The 22,079-nt window shown below is 38.5% G+C and overlaps 1 protein-coding gene across 2 annotated transcripts in view; it reads left to right on the top strand.

Moving 5' to 3' along the window:
• The window catches only part of YTHDF2 (YTH domain family, member 2), a 49,420-nt gene extending 31,248 nt beyond the window's left edge, over window positions 1-18,172 (top strand). For both annotated transcript variants that reach the window (XM_006862210.1, XM_006862211.1), the window contains one exon: window positions 17,326-18,172. In XM_006862210.1, the coding sequence (XP_006862272.1) occupies window positions 17,326-17,349 (24 nt within the window). In that variant the 3' untranslated portion in view covers window positions 17,350-18,172. The remainder of the gene's footprint in view (window positions 1-17,325) is intronic.
• The last annotated feature ends 3,907 nt before the right edge of the window (window positions 18,173-22,079 follow it).

Raw genomic sequence — 22,079 nt, 5'->3', positions numbered from 1 at the left:
ACTCATATTTCTCCCATGGAATGGCTGGGAGTTTCGAACTGCCAACCTTGAGGTTCACTACCCAATCCGTAACCACTACGCTAGGCTACCAGAGCTCCTCCTTTGAAGGACAGGTGTGGTAATAATAAAACTTTTTTTTTAATTTCCAATTTGTTTATATATATATATATCTTATTTCACTTGGAATAGCATCCTCCAGATTCTTTCTATTTTATGTTTTGTGTTTTCCTCATTAGTTTCTGTGTTGTTATTAAGTACTGTCCATTCCAATTTATAGTGACCTCTGTATAGGGTTCCCAAGGAGAGACAGGTGGGTTTGAGTTGCTGATCTGGTGCTGTATCCTACAGCGCCACACCAGGACTCCTTAGTCTTTATTTGTTGTTAAGTGCCATTGAGTCAGTTCCAACCCATAGCAACCCTGTACAGGGTTTCTGAGGCTGTAAATCTTTATGGGAGCAGAAAGCTTCATTTTTCTCCTGCGTAGAGGCTGGTAGTTTCGAACTGCTGACCTTAAGGTTCGCAGCCCGATTTGTAACCACTACGCTCCCCGAACTCCTTTATAGTTGTATAGTATTCCTTGTATGTGTGCAACTGCAATTTGTTTATCTATTCATATGTTGATAAACGGGTTGTTTCCATCTTTTTGCTCTTGCGAATAATGCTGCAATGAACATAGGTTTGCATTTACTTTTCCTTTTTGCTATAAAATTATATATAGCATTCGCCACTTCCAACGATTTTTGCATGTATAATTCAGTGACATTGATTACATATTGCATGACCATTACTATTACCCTTTTCTAAATTTTTCTACCATCATTAATAGAAATTCAATGCCTCCCTTAAAACATTAACTTTAATGCATCCAAATTCCGCCCCTAGAGGATTCCATAGCTTTTCTTTTCATCTATTTCATTAACTTTTTATTTTGAAATCACTTTAAATCTGTAACTGTCCAAATTTACAGAAATTTCAAAAATAATACAAAGAATTCCCTATACCTGACACCCAGATTTGCCATTGTAACACTTGTTCCTTGACCATTGTAACAGCTTTTCTATTCTGAGAGTAAGTTCCAGGCATCATGCCTCCTTTTCTAAATATTTTGGCTCATAATTCTTAAGAGCAAGGGCATACACTTACATGACCACAGTGCAATGATCCAAATCACAACATTTAATATTGACATAATACTATTATTTAATCTACAGATCTTACTCAGATTGGACCAGGTATCTTAATGCTCTTGATAGCCTTTTCACCTTGTTTGTTTTGTGGGTATGGTGGTGGTGGTGGTGGGGGTCATCCAGGTTTTAGTCTAAGAACATTGAATTTCATTTTCATGTCTCATAATCTGCAATAAAGGAGCTCTGGTAGCGTAGTGGTTATGAATCGGGCTGCGAACTTTAAGGTCAGCGGTTTGAAACTACCAGCCGCACTGTGGGAGAAAGATGAGGCTTTCTACTCCCATAAAGATTTACACCCTCAGAAACCCTGTACAGGGTCGCAATGGGTCGGAGGCGACTTGACGGCACTTAACAACAACAACAATCTGCAATAATTCCTGTAACTCAATCACACATGATTTTTTATGACATTGACATGTTTGAAGAGTATTATGTTATTTATTTAGTTTTTTAAAACGTGATACCGTTTGGGTTTGTCTAAGATTTCCTATGTATAGTCAGATTTTGCTTCTCTAGCTGGAATACTACTACATGAGTGTTGTGTCCTAAGTGCATCACATTAGGAGATGTATGAGGGGACTTCAGAAAGTTCCTGGCCAAATGGATTTAAAAGGCTGTAGAATTTTTAGTGTTTTTTGAAGTCCACCCCCACCACCCCCAACCCTTGCTACCAAGGTATAATGTGGATTTATGCTATTTTTGGTAATGTTACCTTTGAGCACTTGTTTTGTTGTCCACCATGTTCTTAACTGTAACGTCAATAGTTTTTTCTTTTTAAAAGTAATTTGTGGGGGAAATCGTTTGAGACTATATAAATATGCTTTTCTCATCAATTTTCTACTCTTTCAATTAAGTAGGAATTGATAATTCCTACTTAATTTGGCTATTACTGGCAGTTGTTTACTTAACAGTATAGTTAAAAGGAACACTGGTGATAGTATAGTTATTAAGCATTTGACTTCTAACTTAAAGGTTGGTGGTTTGAATGTATTAGCTGCTTCTGCAGGAGAAAAGACTTGGCAGTCTGCTCCCATAAAGATCTGCTGCTGCTGTTAGGTTCCGTGGAGTCAGTTCTGACTCATCCAGTCCTGCACCATTCTCACAATTGTTAGTTTTGAGTTCATTCTAGTCACTCTATTAGTCTGTCTCATTGAGGGTCTCCCTCTTTTTTCACTGAATGGTACTGTTTTCCAGGGGCTGGTTCTTTGTGATAGTTTGCATAAACTATGTGCCATTTTCACTTCAAAGAAGCATTCTGGCTATGTTTATTTCAAGGCATACTCTGTCCATGGAAAAATTCAGTATTCTTTGCTAACACCATAATTCAAAGGCATCCGTTCTTTAGTTTTTCTTGTATTCAATTTTTGCATGCATATAAGGAGATTGAAAATACTGTAAAGATTATAGTCTAGGAAACCCTGATGGGACTGTTAAACTTGTATTGGATCTCTATGAATTAGAATACCTGACAGCAACACAGTTTTGTAGTGCTGAAATTGTTGAAGATTTGGCCAGTGGGAAACCCTTCAAGGAGGATTCTACTCAAAGGGTTTCTGAGGAGCGGCTGGTGAGCTTGAAACCCAGTGACCTTGTGGTTCAAACCCCTCTTATGCTCAACAATATTTTAAATATTGTTATTCAGCATGCTGATATTTCTAATCTGTTGTTTTTTTAATAGTTAAAATAATAATTGAAAAATATTGGTTGACCATTTAAAACTTAAAGCATTTTTAATTGTGTCAAATTCATTCATTTTACTTTTTAATAGAGTATAATATGAGTGCTTAAGTATTTTTTGATAAAATGGATCTTCACCTTATTTTTAAATGTGTAATTTCCCTTTGTGTACACTGAAACTACATGTGGAAATAAAGGGCAATTTAGTTGACTTGCTGAATTATGTATCCATGAGCTTTCTTGATAATAATCAGTATGTATTTTAATTATTTAAAATAAGTCTTCTTGCCTACAGGTTTGTATAAAGACACAGCTTATGCTTGTCCTCTTGGTATCATTGTGTAGTTAAGATTCAGGATTCTTATTTTTGTATTTTATGTTCTAAGCAAAAGTAAACATTGGTGCTTGATGGGACTTGTTAAGTGCCGTCAAGTTGATTCTGACACATTGTTAAGTGCCACTGAGTCGATTGATTCCAACTCATAGTGACCCCATATAGGGTTTCTAAGGAACAGCTGGTGAGCTTGAAAGCCACTGACCTTGTGATTCAAACCCATCTTATGCTTAACAATATTTTAAATATTGTTATTCAGCATGCTGATATAAGTTTATTTCTTGGAGAAAACATGAATTTATCAGAAGAATGACCCAAAAGTCCAGGTTTTCTAACCTAGCAGTACAATTTAGGGTATAAATAAGTTTATCTGTTTGTTGACATTAAAATACAAGTGCAAGTCAAAAACTGTTATTTACTAGGGTTCCATTTCATGCATGGATGGGTTTATTCTTGACAAAATGTGTTTAAGCATGTCTCTAATCAGTGACAGAAAGTGTGTAAGCACGTCTCTGATGAGTGCAGAGCTCTCAGTAGTATGCTTTTCTTAGTCTCGTTAGGGGGGAGTGTGGTGGTTCCATAGGATAAGTACTGGACTGTGAACCACAAGGCTGGCAGTTAAAGCTCACCAACCTCTCTGCGGGAGAAAGACTGTGTTCCTGCAAAGATTTAAATAAAGCCTTGGAAATCCCATGCAGGGTTGCAACTATGAGTTGGAATTGACTCCAAGACACTTAACAAAAAGATGTCTCATTAGACTGTCTTCATTTTTAAAAGTCCAGTTAAAACAGCTTGTGAGGGATCTGCTGGGCCAGTTAAATTCAAGACAGAAATGTCAACTTAGAGGTTATAGCAGCTTTTTTGGAAGTACAAAGGGGATAATTTTCCTGAAGATAGGATAGCAAACTTCAGTGGTGAAAAAAAGGCATGAGAGTTGTGTTGGGTAATTTTTTCGCATCATGATAATGCACCTGCTCATTTTTGAGGATAGCAAGGGCTGCTGTGATATTGCTCTTTCAGCCTTTGTTTTATTCCTCAAACTCAAAGAACATTGAAAAGGAACATGAATTGAGTCCCTCGAGGATGTCCAAACTGCCTTTTGACATGGTGTAAAAATCAGAGTGCAGAATTCTTTGGGGGAAATGCTAGAGAGATGGGAGCACCTTCTTCAATAGTGTATAGGCCTAGATGGGAAGGTATGTTGAGGAACAACAGCTTCACACTTCAATATTTTGTTTTGTGATTTCATAACAGTACTTTTTGACTGAGTAAGAGATAAGACTTTTCATTTAAAAATCAATGAGTCTGTTATCTAATGCAAAACTTACAAGTGGTTGTGCGTCAGATTGAAGGAGTTGTTTTTTAGAAGCTTTTGATCTAGTTGGGACTAATCTTACATGAAATAAGCCGGATCGCAAGGTATCTTATTTTCATGCAAATAATGTAACAGTATGTTGTTTTAAGTGCTGCCAAGTTGGTTCTGAGGAGCAGTTGGTAGGTTTGAGCCACCTACCCTTTTTTTTGTTGTCAGGTGCCATCGAGTCGGAACCGACTCATAGCGACCCCATGCACAGCATAACGAAACAATGTTTGATCATGGGCCAAACTCACAACTGCCGTCACACTTGATACCCATCAGTGATGCCACCTGGCTGATCCATTTCGTTGGGGGTCTTCCTCTTTTTCTTTGACCCTCCATCTTACCCAGCATGACATCCTTTTCCAGCGACTGTTACCTCCTTACAATATGTCCGAAGTATGAGAGACAACGCTTAGCCACCCTGGCCTCCAAGGAGCACTCTGGCTACACTTCTTCCAAAACAGATCTATTGGTTCTTTTGGCAGTCAATGGCACTTTCAGTAATCTCCCCCAACACAACAATTCAAAGGCATCAATTCTTCTACGATCTTCCTTATTCACTGTCCAGCTTTTGCATCTATTTGAGGTTGTTGAAAATACCATGGCTTGGGTCAGGTGCACCTTAGTCCTCAAGGTGATATCTTTGCTCTTCAACACTTTAAAAAGTTCCTGTGCAACAGATTTGCCTAATGCAATATGTCGTCTGATCTCTTGACTGCTACTTCCGCAAATGTTGATAGTTGATCCAAGAAGAATGAAGTCCTTGACAATTTAATCTTTTCTCTGTTGATAAGAATGTTGTTTATTGGTCCAGTTGTGAGGATTTTTGTTTTCTTGACATTGAGATGTAATCCATACCGAAGGCTGTGTTCCTTGATCTTCATCAGTAAATGTTTCAAGTCCTCTTCACTTTCAGCAAGCAAGGTTGTATCATCTGCATATCGCAGGTTGTTAATGAGTCTTCCTCCAATCCTGATGCCACGCTTTTCTTCATAGAATCCAACTTCTCGTATTATTTGCTCAGCATACAAGTTGAATAAGTATGGTGAAAGAACACAACCTTTTTTTAGCAAGTGCTTATCTTACAGCGCCACATTATAGCAAACTTAGTTGACCATATTAGTTTCCTGTGCCTACTGTGTGGCATGTTAATATGAAAAATAGTCATTTTCTTTTAGGAAAAGAACCTTGAAGACCACAGTGCTTAAAGAAGTCTCAAAAGGGACAGATTCAGATACACATTTCTTGTTTTAAAGAACAATAAAATAAGATTGAATTAAATAACAGAAATACACTGGATTCCTGAAACCAAAAGATTGTTATATCTATAGTTATGGTGTTGGAGGAGAATACTGAAAGTACCATGGGCCTCCAAAAGAACCAACAGATCTGTGTTGGAAGAAGTGTAGTCAGAGTGCTTCTTGGAGGCCAGGATGGCCAAACTTCGTGTCTCATATATTGTCAGGAGGGACCCGTCACTAGATAAGGCGGAGGGTCAGAGAAAAAGAGTAAGACCCCCAGTGAGATGGATTGGCTCAACCGAGTCGGTACTGTCGATACCACCTAACAAACAACAACACTTAGAAGAGAATACAAAGCTAAGGATATGAGTTTAAAATTGTTAGAGAAATAAGATGTTGAAAGCTTGACTAAAAATATTTATATAGAACATTCTTTGGTCGTCTCCAAAGGTTGCTTTTTTACCTTATTCTTTTGTTAAGAATATACACGGCAAACTAGACACACCACTTCGGCCATTTCTATATGTATAATTAATTGAGTGGTCTTGATTACATTCTTTGAATTAACCATTCTCATCCTCCTTTTCTGAGTTGCTCCTCCATTAACATAAACTCACTGACCCCAAGGGTTTCTGTCTAATCTTTAAAGTTTTTGTTGTCACTTTGATCCTATGCTATTAAGTGCTGTTGAATTGGTTCTGACTTAGTGACCCTGTATAGGATTTCCAAGTGGGTTTGAACTACCAGCCTTGCAGTTAAGCAGTCCAGTGCTTATCCAGCAGTGCCATATCAGGACTTATCAGGACTTGATCCCATGTAAATAATTCTTAAAAGAATATATTACTCAAGGCAGACATTATTTTTACTAGTTAAGCTAAACTATTGTTTGATTTAAGAAGACTTCAGGAGCTATTTTAGGTTTAATGTTTAAAGATTATTTCAAGGCAAATGTTTTTTGAACTCATTCTCCTATTTAATTGTATTTGTATATTCGTTGTTCATTCTTTGGGAAAGTAGATAAAATGGGAGTTGGGGAGAGAAAAAGACCAGTATTACCACCTAGGAACATCAAAACTTTTGAGGTCTCTTATGTTGGACTGAAACTTTTTCTTATTCTTGAGCTAAAATTGATTTCCTGAGATTAGAATTAATATCTGAGTGCATTCTGTCTTACTTCATGTAAGATTAGTCATAACTAGATTAAAAGAAAACAACAACAAATGAAGGACAGCGCCTTCATTAAAATTTTTTTAAATGAATTATTAAAAAAAATCTTAGATTTTGGTGTGTTGGTGAGCTTCTATCTAAAGCAGGAATAATAATTCTTCTTAGGTGGTGTAAAAATTATTACAATGTACAGTGCCTGGAATGCTAAACGTGAAGTCCTTATGTGGTAACTGCTAATTAGAGATTGGCTTTAGTAATAATTTCTACCATAGAATAGATGGGAGCAAGTGACTAATTAAATAAATCAGTGAATCATGTGTAAGTTGTAGGCCTGTTTACTCCTAACCCCTTAATGCTCTGCTTTTAAAAGCTTTATGGATGGTGTCATCAATTTTTAAAAATACTATATATAGAAGTTTCCGGTTTTGGTAGCTTCAGAGATAGCCAGGTAGGGAAGGCTGGGGGGGGGGGGCAGGGGGGGAGGGAAGGGTTTGAAAACCTAGAGAAGCTGTGCTCATGGAACACCACCAGAGCTCTGGATCTAGCATAAGTTATAGGGCGTCAGTTTCTTGCACTGGCATGTGGAAAAATCACGATATAAAGGCAAATACTGCAAGTTAAGGAGCTTTGGTAATGTAGTAATTACGAATCAGGCTGCGAACCGCAAGGTCAGCAGTTCAAAACTACCAGCTGCTCCACGGGAGAAAGATGAGGCTTTCTGCTCCTGTACAGAACCCTGTTCAGGGTCACTATGGATCGGAACCGACTCGACAGCACTTAACAACAACTAGACCTACTGCGAGTTAGGAATCATTCGAGACAGGACTCCTCTGCAGTCACCCTGCCTGGGCGGAGTTCAGAGGGTTGGGGCTACTGCCAGACTGGCACAGGTAACCTGCGCTAAAAGCGGTGCAGTGACATTTTTGCAAAAGGAGGTGCGGGGGATTCTACAGATTTTTCTTCCTCATTCCTGCCATGCCTTCTTTGCCCATCCCGGTTGCCTTCAGGCGCATGGGTGTGCACCCCCCAAAAAATGTCCAGCACTGAGCGCATAGTTTTCCCATGGCACAGAGAGAAAGAGCGTGGTGGCTGCTTATCATGTCAGCCTCGGGGTCGCAGCACGAAAATTAATGTGTGCGGGACCCTTTACTCCAGCCTATCTAGCAAAAAAAAAACATCAGGCCTGACAGACAAACCATATGAACAATTTGTAAAACCCCAACATTAAAGGATGCAACGATGTTGAAAATTATACCCTGTGCACATGCAGATACCTAACCTAACTGAACTTCAAAGACAAAAATAGTAGACAGCCTTTCTCCCATCTGCGCAACTCCATGGTGGAGTTGGAGGAGGGGCCTGAATGAGCGAAGACCTACACCCACTGCTGGAGGCTTCTACGATGCACACACACTGCCTGTGTAGCAAGGCGACTGGACAGTTGGCTGCAGTTTTATTTTTGTTTTAAAGTGGTGGTTTTTGTCTGTTTTATATTGCTTCTGCTTTTGGTCCTTTTGATCACACATTTTTCCTGAAGGTGGGAGCCTTTTCTCCCTACGTTACCCAAGAAGAGATAGCAATCGTGGCTATATAGCCAAACTATAAGCATACCTCATAATATTCCACCATTGAGACAAGATCCAATAACAGCTGCTAAGCATTACATATGAGAAGGGAAACCTATCTCCTGATTATATGCACCAGGAGACACCCAGTAAGCTTAATAACACAACAAACATCCATTTAAGTAAGCATCAAAAAACCCACATTAACTACTGGAAACAAACAAACAACACACAACAAAAGACCTCCAAACATGTCCCAAAACTGAAAAGAGTAACTGAGACAAATAAGCTGGAGACAGACAAAGGCTCCCCAGAAGAGGAAGAGCAGATTTTGCCTGAGAAGGAATTTAGAAGAATGATATGGAAACAAATTCAAATGCTCCAGAAAGGGGTGGAGGAAAACAAGGAAGTCAGGAAAGTGTACTATAAGAGCAATCAAACAAGATGGATACAGCATTGGAAACAATTCAAAACCTGCAAAAAGAGGTCCAGATGATTATTAATAAAATACCAGAAATGGACAATACAATGAAAGGGGAAAGGAGCAGAATAGAAGAGATGGAAGCCAGAACTAGTATGCTGAAAGACTAATCTCTCAATATTGCTAAGATAGAAGAACAAGCAGAAAAAAGGATAAAAAAAAAATCTGAGTCTAAGATTCATGCTGGATAACATGAAGAGGAACAACTTAAGAGTTATTGACATTCTGGAACAGGAAGAATTAGAGATGTCCACAGAGGAGATAAGTTGAAGAGCTTCTGGAAGAAAATTTCCCTAACATGTTGAAAGATAAGAAGGTAAACATTCAAGAAGCAGAACGTATCCCAGGAAGGGTAGACCCCAAAAGAAAGTCATCAAGACATATAATAACCAAGCTCTCCAAAATCAAAGATAAAGAGACAATACTAAATGTAGCCAGGGAAAAGAGAAGTGTCACTTAAAAAGGTAAGCAAATTTGATTAAGCTCTGACTTCTCAGCAGAAACCATGCAGGCAAGAAGGCAATGGGAAGACATATGTAACCCTAAAACAAAACCAAACAACTGCCAACCAGGAATTGTCTATCCAGCAAAACTTTCAGTCAAATACGACGGTGCAATCAAAACATTTCAGGATAAGCAGAATCTAAGAGAATTTGTCAAAACATTCTAAAGGGAGTTCTTTGGACTGGAAACCAACAAAAACAGACAACAACCAGAGATTGACAGGCATGGCAACACCACCTGGAACTCAGTCTACAGATAGCTAGAGTTCAGAATAGAACAAACTACAACAACAAATTCAAAGGAGCTTCGAGGTCAACCAAAGATCAAAACAATATCAATGTCAAAGAAGGAACAAATGTAGGAATAGAGATCCAGGTGGTGAGGATGTCAGATTACAGGACACAGTTGTTGTGAAGTGCCGTTGAGTTGTTTTGGACACATAGCGATCCTGTGTAGGATTTCCGAGGAGCAGCTGGTAAGCTTGAACCGCCGACCTTGCAGTTCAAACAACTTTGCAGTCTAGTGCATTAACCCACAGTGCCACACCAGGACTCCACAGGATACAATAGAGTGTCTTAAATGGAGAGACAAGTTAATAGACTATAAGGTAACCTGAAAGAAAGTTAATACTTCACAACTTACCATGAAAATGAACTTCCAAGCAGAACAAGCAAACATGAAAACTAAGAAGAAACCGACAAGAAATAGCACAAAAAACACAAATCATCACAAGAAGGCATGTAGAACAAAGGACCAAACAGCACTACCCAAAAAAGAATATAATGGCAGCAATTAAGTCATACCTTTCGTTAATTACATTGAATGTCAATGGATTGAATGCACCAGTGAAGAGGCAGAGAGTGGCAGATTGGATAAGAAAACAAGACCCTTCAACGTGCTGCCTGCAAGAGATACACGTTATACACAAAGACAAAAACAGACTAAAAGTTAAAGGATGGAAAAGAATATACCAAGCTAACTACAGCAATAAACAAGCAGGAGTGGCAGTTCTAATCTAAACTAAAGTACACTTTAAGACAAAAGCCAGCATAAGAGGTAAAGGACATTATCATGATCAAAGGGTCAATTGAGCAAGACAACATAACCATAATAAATATCTACGCTCCCAGTGAAAAAGCACCTAGCTATATGAAGCAAACCTTATTAGAATTGAAGAAAGAAATGGATAAATATACAATTATAGTGGGAGATTTTAATATACAACTTTCGAAAAGGGACAGAACAACCAGAAAGAGTTACAGAGGAACTAAACAGCACAGTCGACCAACTTGACCTCATAGACGTGTACAGAGCATTCAACCCAACAACAGCACAATATACTTTCTTCTCCAGTGCACATGGAACATTCTCCAGAATTTGTCCATAAGGGCACAATGTAAGCCTCCATAAATTTACAAACATCAAAATACTACAGAACATCTTTTCAGACCACAATGCTAAAAAACTAGAAATCAACAACAAGACGACTAAGGAAATAAAGTCGAATACATGGAAACTGAACAACACCCTGCTGAAAAGCGACTGGGTAAAAGAAGAAATTATACGTGAATTGTTCCTAGAAACAAACGAGAATGAAAATACAACATACCAAAATTTTTGGGACACTGAGAAAGTGGTGCTGAGAAGACAATTTATTGCGATAAATACACATCCAAACAGAAGAAAGAACCAAAATTAACACATTAACACAGCATCTCTATCAATTAGAAACAGAGCAACAGAGGGAACCTACAGTCATCAAAAGAAAAATAATAAAGAGCAGAAATAAATGAGATGGAAAACAGAAAAACTATAGAAAGAATCTGGTTCTTTGAAAGGATTAATAAAATTGGCAAACCTACAAAAGAAAAGGAGGGAGAAGACACAAATAACTCTCATTAGAAACCACATGGGCGATGTCACAAGGAACCAAACTAAATTAAAAGGATAATAACAGAATACTATGAAGAGGTGTACTTCAACAAATTTGCAAACTTAGATGACATAGAAAAACACGACCACCAGAACTTACACAGAGTGAAGTAGAAAACTTGAACAGACCCATGACAAAAGAAGAAGTTGATCAGGTCATCAAAAAACTCCCAACCAAAAGAAGTCTAGGCCCAGATGGCATCACTGGTGAGTTCTACCAAACATTCAGGGAACAGCTGTCAACAATTCTACTCAAATTATTCCAGAATGTAGAAGAGGACGGAAAACTTCCTAATACTTTTTATGAAGTAAACATAACCTTCATACCAAAACCAGGGAAGGACATCACTAAGAAAGAAAACGACCGACCAATATCCCTCATGAACATAGATGCAAAAATTCTCAACAAAATCCTAGCCAACAGAATCCAGCACCACATTAAAAAAAGAATACATCATGACCCAAGTGGGTTTCATAAACCGGATGCAAGGATGGTTCAACATTAGAAAAACAATGTAATCCACCAACCGCATAAATAAGAAAAGGAAAAGAATCACATGATAGTATTGATTGATACAGAAAAGGCATTTGACACAATCCAACATCCATTCCTGATAAAAACACTCAAAGTAGAAATTGAAGGGAAATTCCTTAACATAATCAAGAGCGTATATACAAAACCAACAGCCTACAGTATCATGCTCAATGGAGAGATACTGAAAGCCTTCCCTCTGTGAACAGGAACCAGACAAGGATGCCCTTTGTCACCACTCCTTTTTAATATTGTTTTGGAAGTATTAGCCAGAGCTATACGGCAAGATAGGGAAATTAAAGGCATCCAGATTGGCAAAGACTATATGATCCTATACATAGAAAACCCAAAGACTCAGTAAAAAAGTTTACTAGACATCATTGGAAGATTCAGCAAAGTGGCAACTTAAGATCAACTTAAAAAAATCAGTTGGATTTCTCTGTAGTAACAATGACAGTGCTGGAAAGGGCACTAGGAAAGCAACACCATTTACAATAGCTGCCCCAAGGTTGAAATATTTAGGAATAAACGTAACCAGAGAAACAAAGGACCTATACAAAGAGAATTACAAAACACTACTTACAAGAAACCAAAAGATACTTATAAAACTTGGAAGAACATACCATGTTCCTGGATAGGAAGACTCAACATCATGAAAATGTCAATACTACCCAAAGTAATTTACACATATAATGCAATCCCAATCCAGATTCCAGCGACATTGTTCAAAGAGATGGAAAAGACAACTACAAACTTTATATGGAAAGGAAAGAAACCCAGGATATGCAAAGCACTGCTGAAGAAGAACAAGATTGGAAGCCTCTCACTCACCAATTTCAAAATCTACTACATGGCTACAGTGGTCAAAACAGCATGGTACTGGTACAATGAAAGATACATTGATCAACAGAATCGAGAATCCAGAAATTAACCCATCCGCAAAGAGCCAACTGATTTTCGACAAGTGCTGCCTAGGTATTACATGGGGAGGAGATAGTCTCTTTAACAGATGGTGCTGGCAGAACTGGAAAGTGATATGCAAAAATTGAAACAAGACCTTTACCTCACGCCCTATACAAAAATGAACTCAGCATGGATTAAGACCTAAATGTGAATCCCAAAATTATGAAAGTCATCAATGAAAATGTAGGGACAAATGTGAGGGCTCTAATACAGGGAATACACCGACTACCAAACATTTTGAAAAGTACACAAACAAAAAGTAGACAAAATACATGAGTGGGACATACTAAAATTAAAAATTTATGTTCATCAAAGGACTTCACCAAAAGAGTAAAAAGGGAACCCACAGAATGGGGAGAAAAATCTTTGGCAATGACACATCAGACAAGGGACTCATTTCTAAAATATGTAGGAAACTACAACACCTCTACAAGAAAAAGACAAGCCAATTAAAAAATGGGCACAGGACATGAACAGATACTTCAATAAGGAGGCGATCTGGGCAGCCAACAATTATATGAACAAATGTTCACAATCATTAGCTGTTAGAGAGATATAATTTAAAACAACAATGAGATGTCATCTCACACCAGCAATAACAGCAAAGTAGAGGACAATAAGTGGTGGCAAAGATGCGGAGAGACTAAATTGTTGGTGGGATTCTAAAATGGTCCAACCACTCTGGAAAGCAAGATGGCACTTCCTCATAAGGTTGGAAATAGATAATGTTATGATCTAGCAATTCCTTTACTTGATATTCACCCACAAGAAACACGAATGCTTACACAAGTAGATATATGCACACCAATGTTCATAGCAGCACTATTTACAATAGAGCAAAAGATGGAGACAACCTAAGTGTGCTCCTCAAGTGAAGAATGGATAAGCTGTGGTACATACACAAAATGGAATAGTATGCTACCTTGAAGAACAACAAGGAAGCTGTAACCCCACCGCATAACATGGATGAACCTTGAGGGCATTATGCTGAGTGAATTTTGTCACAAAAGGAGAAATACTGTATAATTGTAAAAGAGTAAGAAAAACAACCTACACTAAAAGGGGGGAAATTATATATTTGCTGATCTCTAGGATGTATGGGATGGAGGTGGGGGTGGAGGGCGGGAGTAATACACAAGAAGGGGTAGGAGAATGGAAGAACAAGGCTGATGGGAGAACAGAGATAAATGATGATATATGCACAACCTTGGAACAACAGGGCTCCAGGATACAGGAATAGAGGCATGGTTTGAAGGGGTAAAAGAGGGAAATAATGTTAAGATACTTGGCTGTCTTTTGTATCTTTGTTTCCCTTGCCTACCATTGTAAAATCGTCACTTGAGTCGGGGGAGAAAGGAATAGCTTTCCTTTCAGAATCATCAACTACAGAAAGCTTGTAAGTCCGTCTTCAGCCTATAAGTGATTGGAACATCTTAAAGGGGGCTAGAAGTTGCTTCCTGGGACCATCAAGTGAGAAGAACAGAGAGTGGGACCCTACCCAGAGAGGCAGTGACACCAGGGGTTCAGACAGATGATGATGTGGATAGATGGAGCGGCTGGGGACACTGGACTCAGGGAGGAATAAGGGCTGTGTGCTGGTGGCCCAGGGGCAGGCCTGTGTGGTGTACCCTTTGGTTATTTGATGATGCATGGAGGGGATTGTCATCATTGCAGTGAAACGAAATACGGTAGGATGAGTGTAAAGCTAATAATGTTCTCCCATGTAAACCACACAATAAAAACTTTTAATTAAAAAGAAAACCCACAGTAAAAGGGGGGAAAATATATATATTTGCTGATCACTACAATGTATGGGATGAGAGTAGGGGAAGGAGGGAGGGGAAGATAGAGCACATGGTAGGGAATAGACACAGGATAGCTTGGGTGCGGGGTTGGGCAGGGCGGCAGTATGTAAGAAGTGGGAGGGGAATGGAAGAACAAGGCTGATGGGAGAACAGTTAGTATGGTTCGCATGGGCTAAATGGGACAGAAGTAAAGGATGATGTATGTACAACCTTGAAACAACAGGGCTCCAGGATACAGGGATTGAGTTTTGGTTTGAAGGGGTAAAAGGGAAATAATGTTAAGAATAATGTTAAGATGCTTGGCTGTCTTTTGAATCTTGGTTTCTTTTGCCTACTATTGTAAAATAGTCACTTGGGGCGGTGGGGGGATAGCGAGAAACATCACTACAGAAAGCTTGTAAGTCTGTCTTCAGCCTGTAATTACCTTAAAGGGGGCTGGAAGTTCCCCAGTGAAAGAGGCTTCCTGTGGAGCCTTTACATTGCACAAGACCATAGGTGGAATACAGAACCCCGTCCAGAACTTGACTGAGGTAGGAGATTTCCACTAGAAAGGATGAGTAGACCAGCCTGGAGTGGTTAGAAGAAAGACTGGCAGGAAAATTCTGAAACAACTACAAGATTACTACAAGAAAATAAGTAAGCTGTTTGCCCGGGGAGCCATCAAGCCAAGTGGTCAGCATCCCTCAGAGCAAACCCCCTTCCAAGACTGAGACTCTAGAGGATTACATCAGCAGGCATGTGGTCTGGCTGGTGACCAAGTTGGTCACCCATAAGGGGAAGAGGGGCAAAAACAGCAATGACGTGGCAAGCTAAGTCCGACCACATTCAGTAGACCCCTGTGAACACCGGTGGAGACCTGGATGGCCAGCAGTATGGCAAGACCCGGGGACTCCTGGGCTCAGAGGCAGTGACATGGCCACAGAGGACTAGAGTGGAGAGTGAAGCATCCAGCTGATATGAAGTGAGGGGAGATACACAAGAACACCCATACTTGCAAATAGTACCCACTTGACCTGGCTTCGATGGCTGGATGGTCAGAACTCAACTAGAAGAGAAAGAAGAGGGTGGGAATAAAATAGAGTAGCCTGCTACAATTTGAAGAACTTTAACTATACTTATGGCTGTAGTATCTCAAAAGGAACAAATCTTTACAGCGAGGATCACTCCCACCCCCTTGGCACACAGGGTTGACAGGGATGGGCAACTTAGACATTGGCTACCCAAAAAGGGGGGGCCTATAAAGGCAAGAAGTGACTGGCTTACAAGCTTTCAAGAGGGAGCCTAGTTCCAGATTGGGCGGGGGAAGGTAGAATCACCACTGAATGATTTCCAGTCTGTTGGGTGAAAGGAAATGGAGATAAGATTCTGGTATAATAGTGAATAATTGCCATCAGGACTGACTGTGAGGGTAGGGAATCTAGAGGTAGATGTTTTTTGACAAAAGGAGGGGAGTGATTGATTCTGCAGCTCAGGAACTGAGTTCCCTGGGACCATCAAGTGAGAAGAATGGAGAGTGGGACCCTACCTGGAGGGGCAGTGATGCCAGGGATGGAGATAGAGATGTTGATGTGGACAGATGGAGCAGCTGGGGATACTGGACTCAGGGAGGGAGAAAGGGCTGTATGCTGGTGGCAGGGGGGTGGACCTGTGTGGTGTACCTTTTGGTTATTTGATGATGCATGGAGGGGATTGTAATCATTGCAATGAAACGAAATACGAAAGGATGAGTGTAAAGCTGATGTTCTCCCATGTAAACCTCACAATAAAAACTTACAAAATCGAAACTGTATATGTGAGGTAGTGCACACAATGAAGGCTGATTGGGAATGAACATTTAGATTTATTTTAGGGAAAATTGAAGTTTGCAATCAATTTTCAAAATCACTCTGTAGCTAGATAGTAACTCCCTTTCCTTCCCCAGAGGGAAAGGAACAGAACTTTTTTTTTTTTAGTTTATTTGTTGGGTTAGAGGCTTTATATACTTTAGCTCATGCATTCTCCCAACAGCTTTGTGAGGATACTGAGGTCTGTAAATATATACATCCAAGACCATAGGACTTGTATGGAATTTGAATGTAGATCAGTCTGACTCTAGTTCTCTAGGTTTATTTTTTTCTTATGCTGCTTCCCTTCATCAAGCTATTGGTGTATGTTTTTGTATTTTCATTAGTCTTGTATTTCTGTAGACTGGCAAATATACCTACTCTTGACTTGCTAAGAGGTTCAGTTCTATAAACCAAGTCATTATGTGAAAATTGGTGTTAGGTAGAAATGGAGGATGACCACATTTAATCACAAAATGGAGGGGTGACTACCTAAGTATAAGAGGAAAACAAACATGTTTAATCATATAACAAATTTTGGTGTCAAAAGAAGCATAATACTTGGTATTGATTTGCGATGCTTGAGTGTTAACTATTTGGTATAAAATATAACAAGTAAAAAGCCAGCTTTTATTTGTGCCGATTATGCTTTTCTGAAGTTAAGTTTATATTGTTAGTCTGTGATGTTTTAATTATTAAAGCATATATATTCTAAAATAATGAACCATTTCTACTTTTTTCTTACCTCTGTAGGAACGCCAAGGTCGTGGGAAATAAAAGCAGTTGTGCATAGACTGCAGCAACGGTTGCATCTGCATATCCTAACGAGGAGAAAATGACCTTCAAGAGAATTAGGACTTTTTTCTTAATTTCATTGACTTCAGAGACGATTGCAGACTTGCAGTTTAAGTATTGGAATTTCACAAAAGACATAGGACTTAACTGGAAAATGGAAAAAAAAAAGAAAAAGAAAAAACTAAACAAAAAATCCCTCTAGGTAGTTTAGGTGAAAATGTCCCCTTTATTTTGGCTTTGGTTGTAATTTCAGAGCATAATGCTTTGTTTTTTGTCTTTTTACTATGTTTTTCGGATTTTAAAGTCCGTAAGTGCATACAGTTTTCTCTAATTTTTAAACCCTTTCCTCCCCCCATTTTGACATTTGCACTTGGAGAACACTTGAGTTTCGAAGGTTTTGGGCATCCACCCCAGAAAGTGGGAATTTGGTTTTCCCCTTCCGAACTGGAAGAACATTTTTTATGAAGAATTTTTGTCTAGGAAAATTTAACAGTGTTACCCAAGGTTGTGTCTTAAGGGTGGTTCATTTTCTCTGACCCTTTGTTACTCAAAGTAAAGTACTAGGAGTCCTAAGACATGTTCTGTTCTTGTACATTATGCTGATTAAGTCAGGATTAATTTGATTTCAAAGCTTAAGAACAGTGGTAAAAACTTGTTTACAGAAATGCATTTTGGAAGAGAAAAATATTGTAAAACGTGTAGTGAATGTTTCTTCAGTTTCTTGTTCAGCCAATGAGGAAAGGGCATTGCCTTTCTTTTTACCATTAATCACTTCTCAATAAACGTGAGATCCTGTTGAGCATCACTTCTAGTACCATTTAACATTATTTGAGTCTCCTATATTATACAAAAGATTGGGAGTAATATATTGTGTAAGGAATTTTGAGAGGTGAGATGGCAACAATTTTCAGTTTGTACTAAGAGGAAGTCGTTCAGACTTGCTTTTTTATCTAGGACTGGGTGTAGCTCTGACTTTTGCAAAGTATATTCATGATGCTTTGTTTCTGGATTCTTCCCAGAAAAGGTAGAAACACTGCTAATTTTTTCATTTAACAAATATTTGTGTTATTAGGTGCAAAGCACTTAACTAATTCCACAGAATCTGACTGGGTGTCTTACGTGAAATAGGTAAACTCGCATCAATATCAAGGATTCCAGTGGGATAGAAACAAGATTGTTTAAGTCCTAAACATGGCTTATTAGATCAAAGATTTTACTTGGATGCGATTCAAGAACAAGAAAATCTAGTGGGCTTGGGTCTTTGTGAACTTAGAACCATTGTAATACTTGGTTGGTTTACCCTGGTTCACTTCATAAAGTTTGGGCGATTCTTCTGTGCTTCAAAGATTTTAAACTTTCTTTTAGATGCTCTGATTAAGGAGAGTTAGGAAAATGTGTGAAAACTTTTACAAGAAAGGGTTCTGAAAATGAGTTTTCCCTACTTTAACTAATCCTGTTCTACACAGTCCAGGCTGTTTAAATTAAGGGTACCCATAAATGCTAATAGGTGATTAGCAATATAGCAGCAGACACCTCAAACAAAACTTTTCTCTACCACAGAGGCTCACAGTACAATATTCTTAAATTATCTTATTTGCTAAGCTTTTTAAACCTATTTGCCCCAAATAGAATATCCTCAGTATTTTCATGAGTAGTTCGACAGTGTCCAATTTCCTAATTGGAAATGTTGCATCCAGTGTTTTCAATTTTAGCTCAAGCTTGTGTAACTTCTGGATGACTCCCTTTGGCTTAATTGATTATTTAGTACTTAACCTTCAAAAGGGAAACTAATCCAGAGATACAAATTCACAAACAATTTTACATGGATTTGCCTCCTTTGTATTCAATTGGATATGAGATTGTTCAAGATACTTTTTGGCAGTTTGAATTGTTAATACCTTTGTAACTTAATCTAGTGCTTCCCAATCTTTTTTCACTGGACATAGAGAAAATACTAACTGGTGTGGCCTTAGAGATCAATTGAAAGGAATTTGAAGCCCTGGATAAGGTTACTTACCTTGCTTTTAAGTGTTCCAGGTGGTCATGATCTTGGAGTATAATTGAGATGTGTATTGTTTTTAAATGTATTGGTTATAGCATTTTCTGTGTTACAAAAAATTAAGACAATTTTCATTCTGAGTTTGGTCCAAAAGTTGGTTTAGTGAAGACCCAAAATAAAACTAAACCAGGCCTCTGATTTGTTAAGAGAGACAACTGTGCCAGTAGAAATTGTTGGCTTTGACTGTATGCCCTCAAAGCTTTTGTGTAGTTATTTGTAAATGTTATGTCTTTGGATAGCCATGTTTGTTAATTTTTCTCATTTGTTAAAGATAAGGGGAATAATCTCACCATATACCATCAATGACATAATTCACAAATTTATAATATGAAAAAATGTATAAAGCTCACATTTACTCAATTTTATTTTAGTTATATTTGATTGACTATCTTCTAATATATTCTCATTTAAAAAGCAAAACAAAACTTACTGTGAAATAATTTTAGCTTCACAGAAAAGTTGTAAGACAGATATGGAGAGTTCCCATGTACCTTTCACCCAGCTTCTCCTAATGTTAAAATTTTACATAACCAACAAATAGTGATCAAGAGCAGTAAATTAACATGGATACAGTACTATTAACTAATCTATAGACCATATTTGAATTCTACCACTTGTCCCACTAAATGTCTTTTTGTCCTCATTAAGCTCCCAATCCACCCTATATTTCATTTGATATCTTTAGTTTCTTCCAGTCTGATAATTTTTCATTCTTTTGAAATAACACTGGCCAGTAATTTTGTAGAACTTCCTTTGAGTTGGGTTTATCTTACTGTTAGATTCATATTATTATTGTTAATATCACAAAAGTGATGTGTCCTTTTAAGTGTATCATATTGGAGTACATGATGTAGATATGTATTATTGGTGATGTTAACTTTGATCACTTGGTTAAGGTTGTTGTTAAATGCTGTGCCATCGAGTTGGTACCAACTCATAGCGACCCTGTGTATAACAGAACGAAGCACTGCCTGGTCCTGGGCCAAACTCACAACTGTTGCCACACTTGAGCCCATTGATGTGGCCACTTTGCCAGTATGTCTCACTGGGGGTCTTCCTCTTTTTCTCTGACCCTCCACCTTACCAAATATGATACCCTTCTCCAGCAAGAAGGAGGTTTCTATTTTATTTTTCTACTGCAATTTCCCTTTATAGTAAGTAACTTGTTGGGGAGATTCTCTGAAACCAGCACACTGGTCCACTAATTTTGGCATCTGTGGATTGTTCTTGCCTGCAACAAGTGTTACTGTTGTAGTGATTGCCAAATGTTAATTTTCTATTTTACTGTCTACATTTAGTTATTTACAATTCTATAAGAAGGCATCATTGTCCCTCCTCCCCAGTTAATTGTATCAGTATGGACTCATGAATATATTATTCAGAGCTATAGATTTGTTGCTCCAATTCTCCCAATTTTGGCCATTGGGAGTTTAACAACAACGAAAATTCTCAAAATTGCAATAATTACTGGGTTTTATTAATAGGTGTTTTAAGTGCTGTCAAGTTGGTTCTGACTCACAGTGACCCTTTATAGGGTTTCTGAGGAGTGGCTGCTGGGTTTGAACCACCAACTTTGCAGTTAGCAGTCTAGTGCTTGTCTTACACCATCACTCCGGGACCCCATCATCAGGTGTAGGCAGAAAAATTTAAAAATCCAAACAACGATTTCATGTTTTCCTCTTTCATGGTTCTATATCTGGAAAAATCTGGGGGTTTTGAGAGGGCTTTCACTTGTCAAAATACTGGCCTAGAGTGAGGCTCAGTGTTCTTGTTTTGAGTTTGTACCCCTTCATTCTTTCCATCCATAGTCTTGCAAAATGTGTTCTGTTGAGAGGATCCATACTGACTCTATAGGACAGAATTGAATAGCCCCATGGGATTTTCTGAGATGTGGTAGTGTAGCGGTTACGAGTCGGGCTGTGAACCTGAAGGTCAGCAGTTCGAAACTACCAGCTGAAGATGAGTTTTTCTGCTCCTGTAAAGATTTATAGCCTCAGAAAACCCTGTACAGACTTGCTATGAGTTGGAACCCACTCCATGGCACATAACCACTACCACCAATATTTACAGAAACAAGACAGCCACATCTTTCTTCCATAGCAGTGGTGGGTTCTAAACACTGACCTATTGGCTGAACTTTTAACTGTTGTGCCACCAGGGCTTCCTGCCTTACAGACCCAAAAGGTTGCAAGTCAAGTTTCCATCCCACCCATGATTTTAGGGGTTGAGTGTTTTTTTTTTTTTTTTTTTTTTTCTACCAAAGAGAAAGTAAATGAACATGTATTACAGCTTTTAATTTTTCCTTCTGGAAGAAACAGCACGTGGGTATTGCCAATTCCATTGATCTTTATGTGAAAAATAATTGTGGTTTACGTCATGAATATAGAATGGGAGTGGGAAAATTCCTAGAATTCAAATTTGACACTTTACAATCGCTGCATTGGGAAAGCCATGCCACTTAAGGCTTTGGATACCTGAAGAAAACCTCACCTTTAGTTTGGGACAATGTTAGTCTCTGGATGGTGCAAATAGTTAGCTCCAGGTTAGTAGTTTAAAGGTTGGCGTTTGAACCGACTCATTAGATTGGCCTGGTGACGTGTTTTCAAAAGGCCATACCCTGAAAGCCCTATGGAACAGTTTTACACAGCACACC

This window comes from Chrysochloris asiatica, unplaced genomic scaffold, assembly GCF_000296735.1.
Source record: "Chrysochloris asiatica unplaced genomic scaffold, ChrAsi1.0 scaffold00047, whole genome shotgun sequence".
Classification (NCBI taxonomy): domain Eukaryota; kingdom Metazoa; phylum Chordata; class Mammalia; order Afrosoricida; family Chrysochloridae; genus Chrysochloris; species Chrysochloris asiatica.
This window is presented reverse-complemented; position numbering and strand designations above follow the sequence as displayed.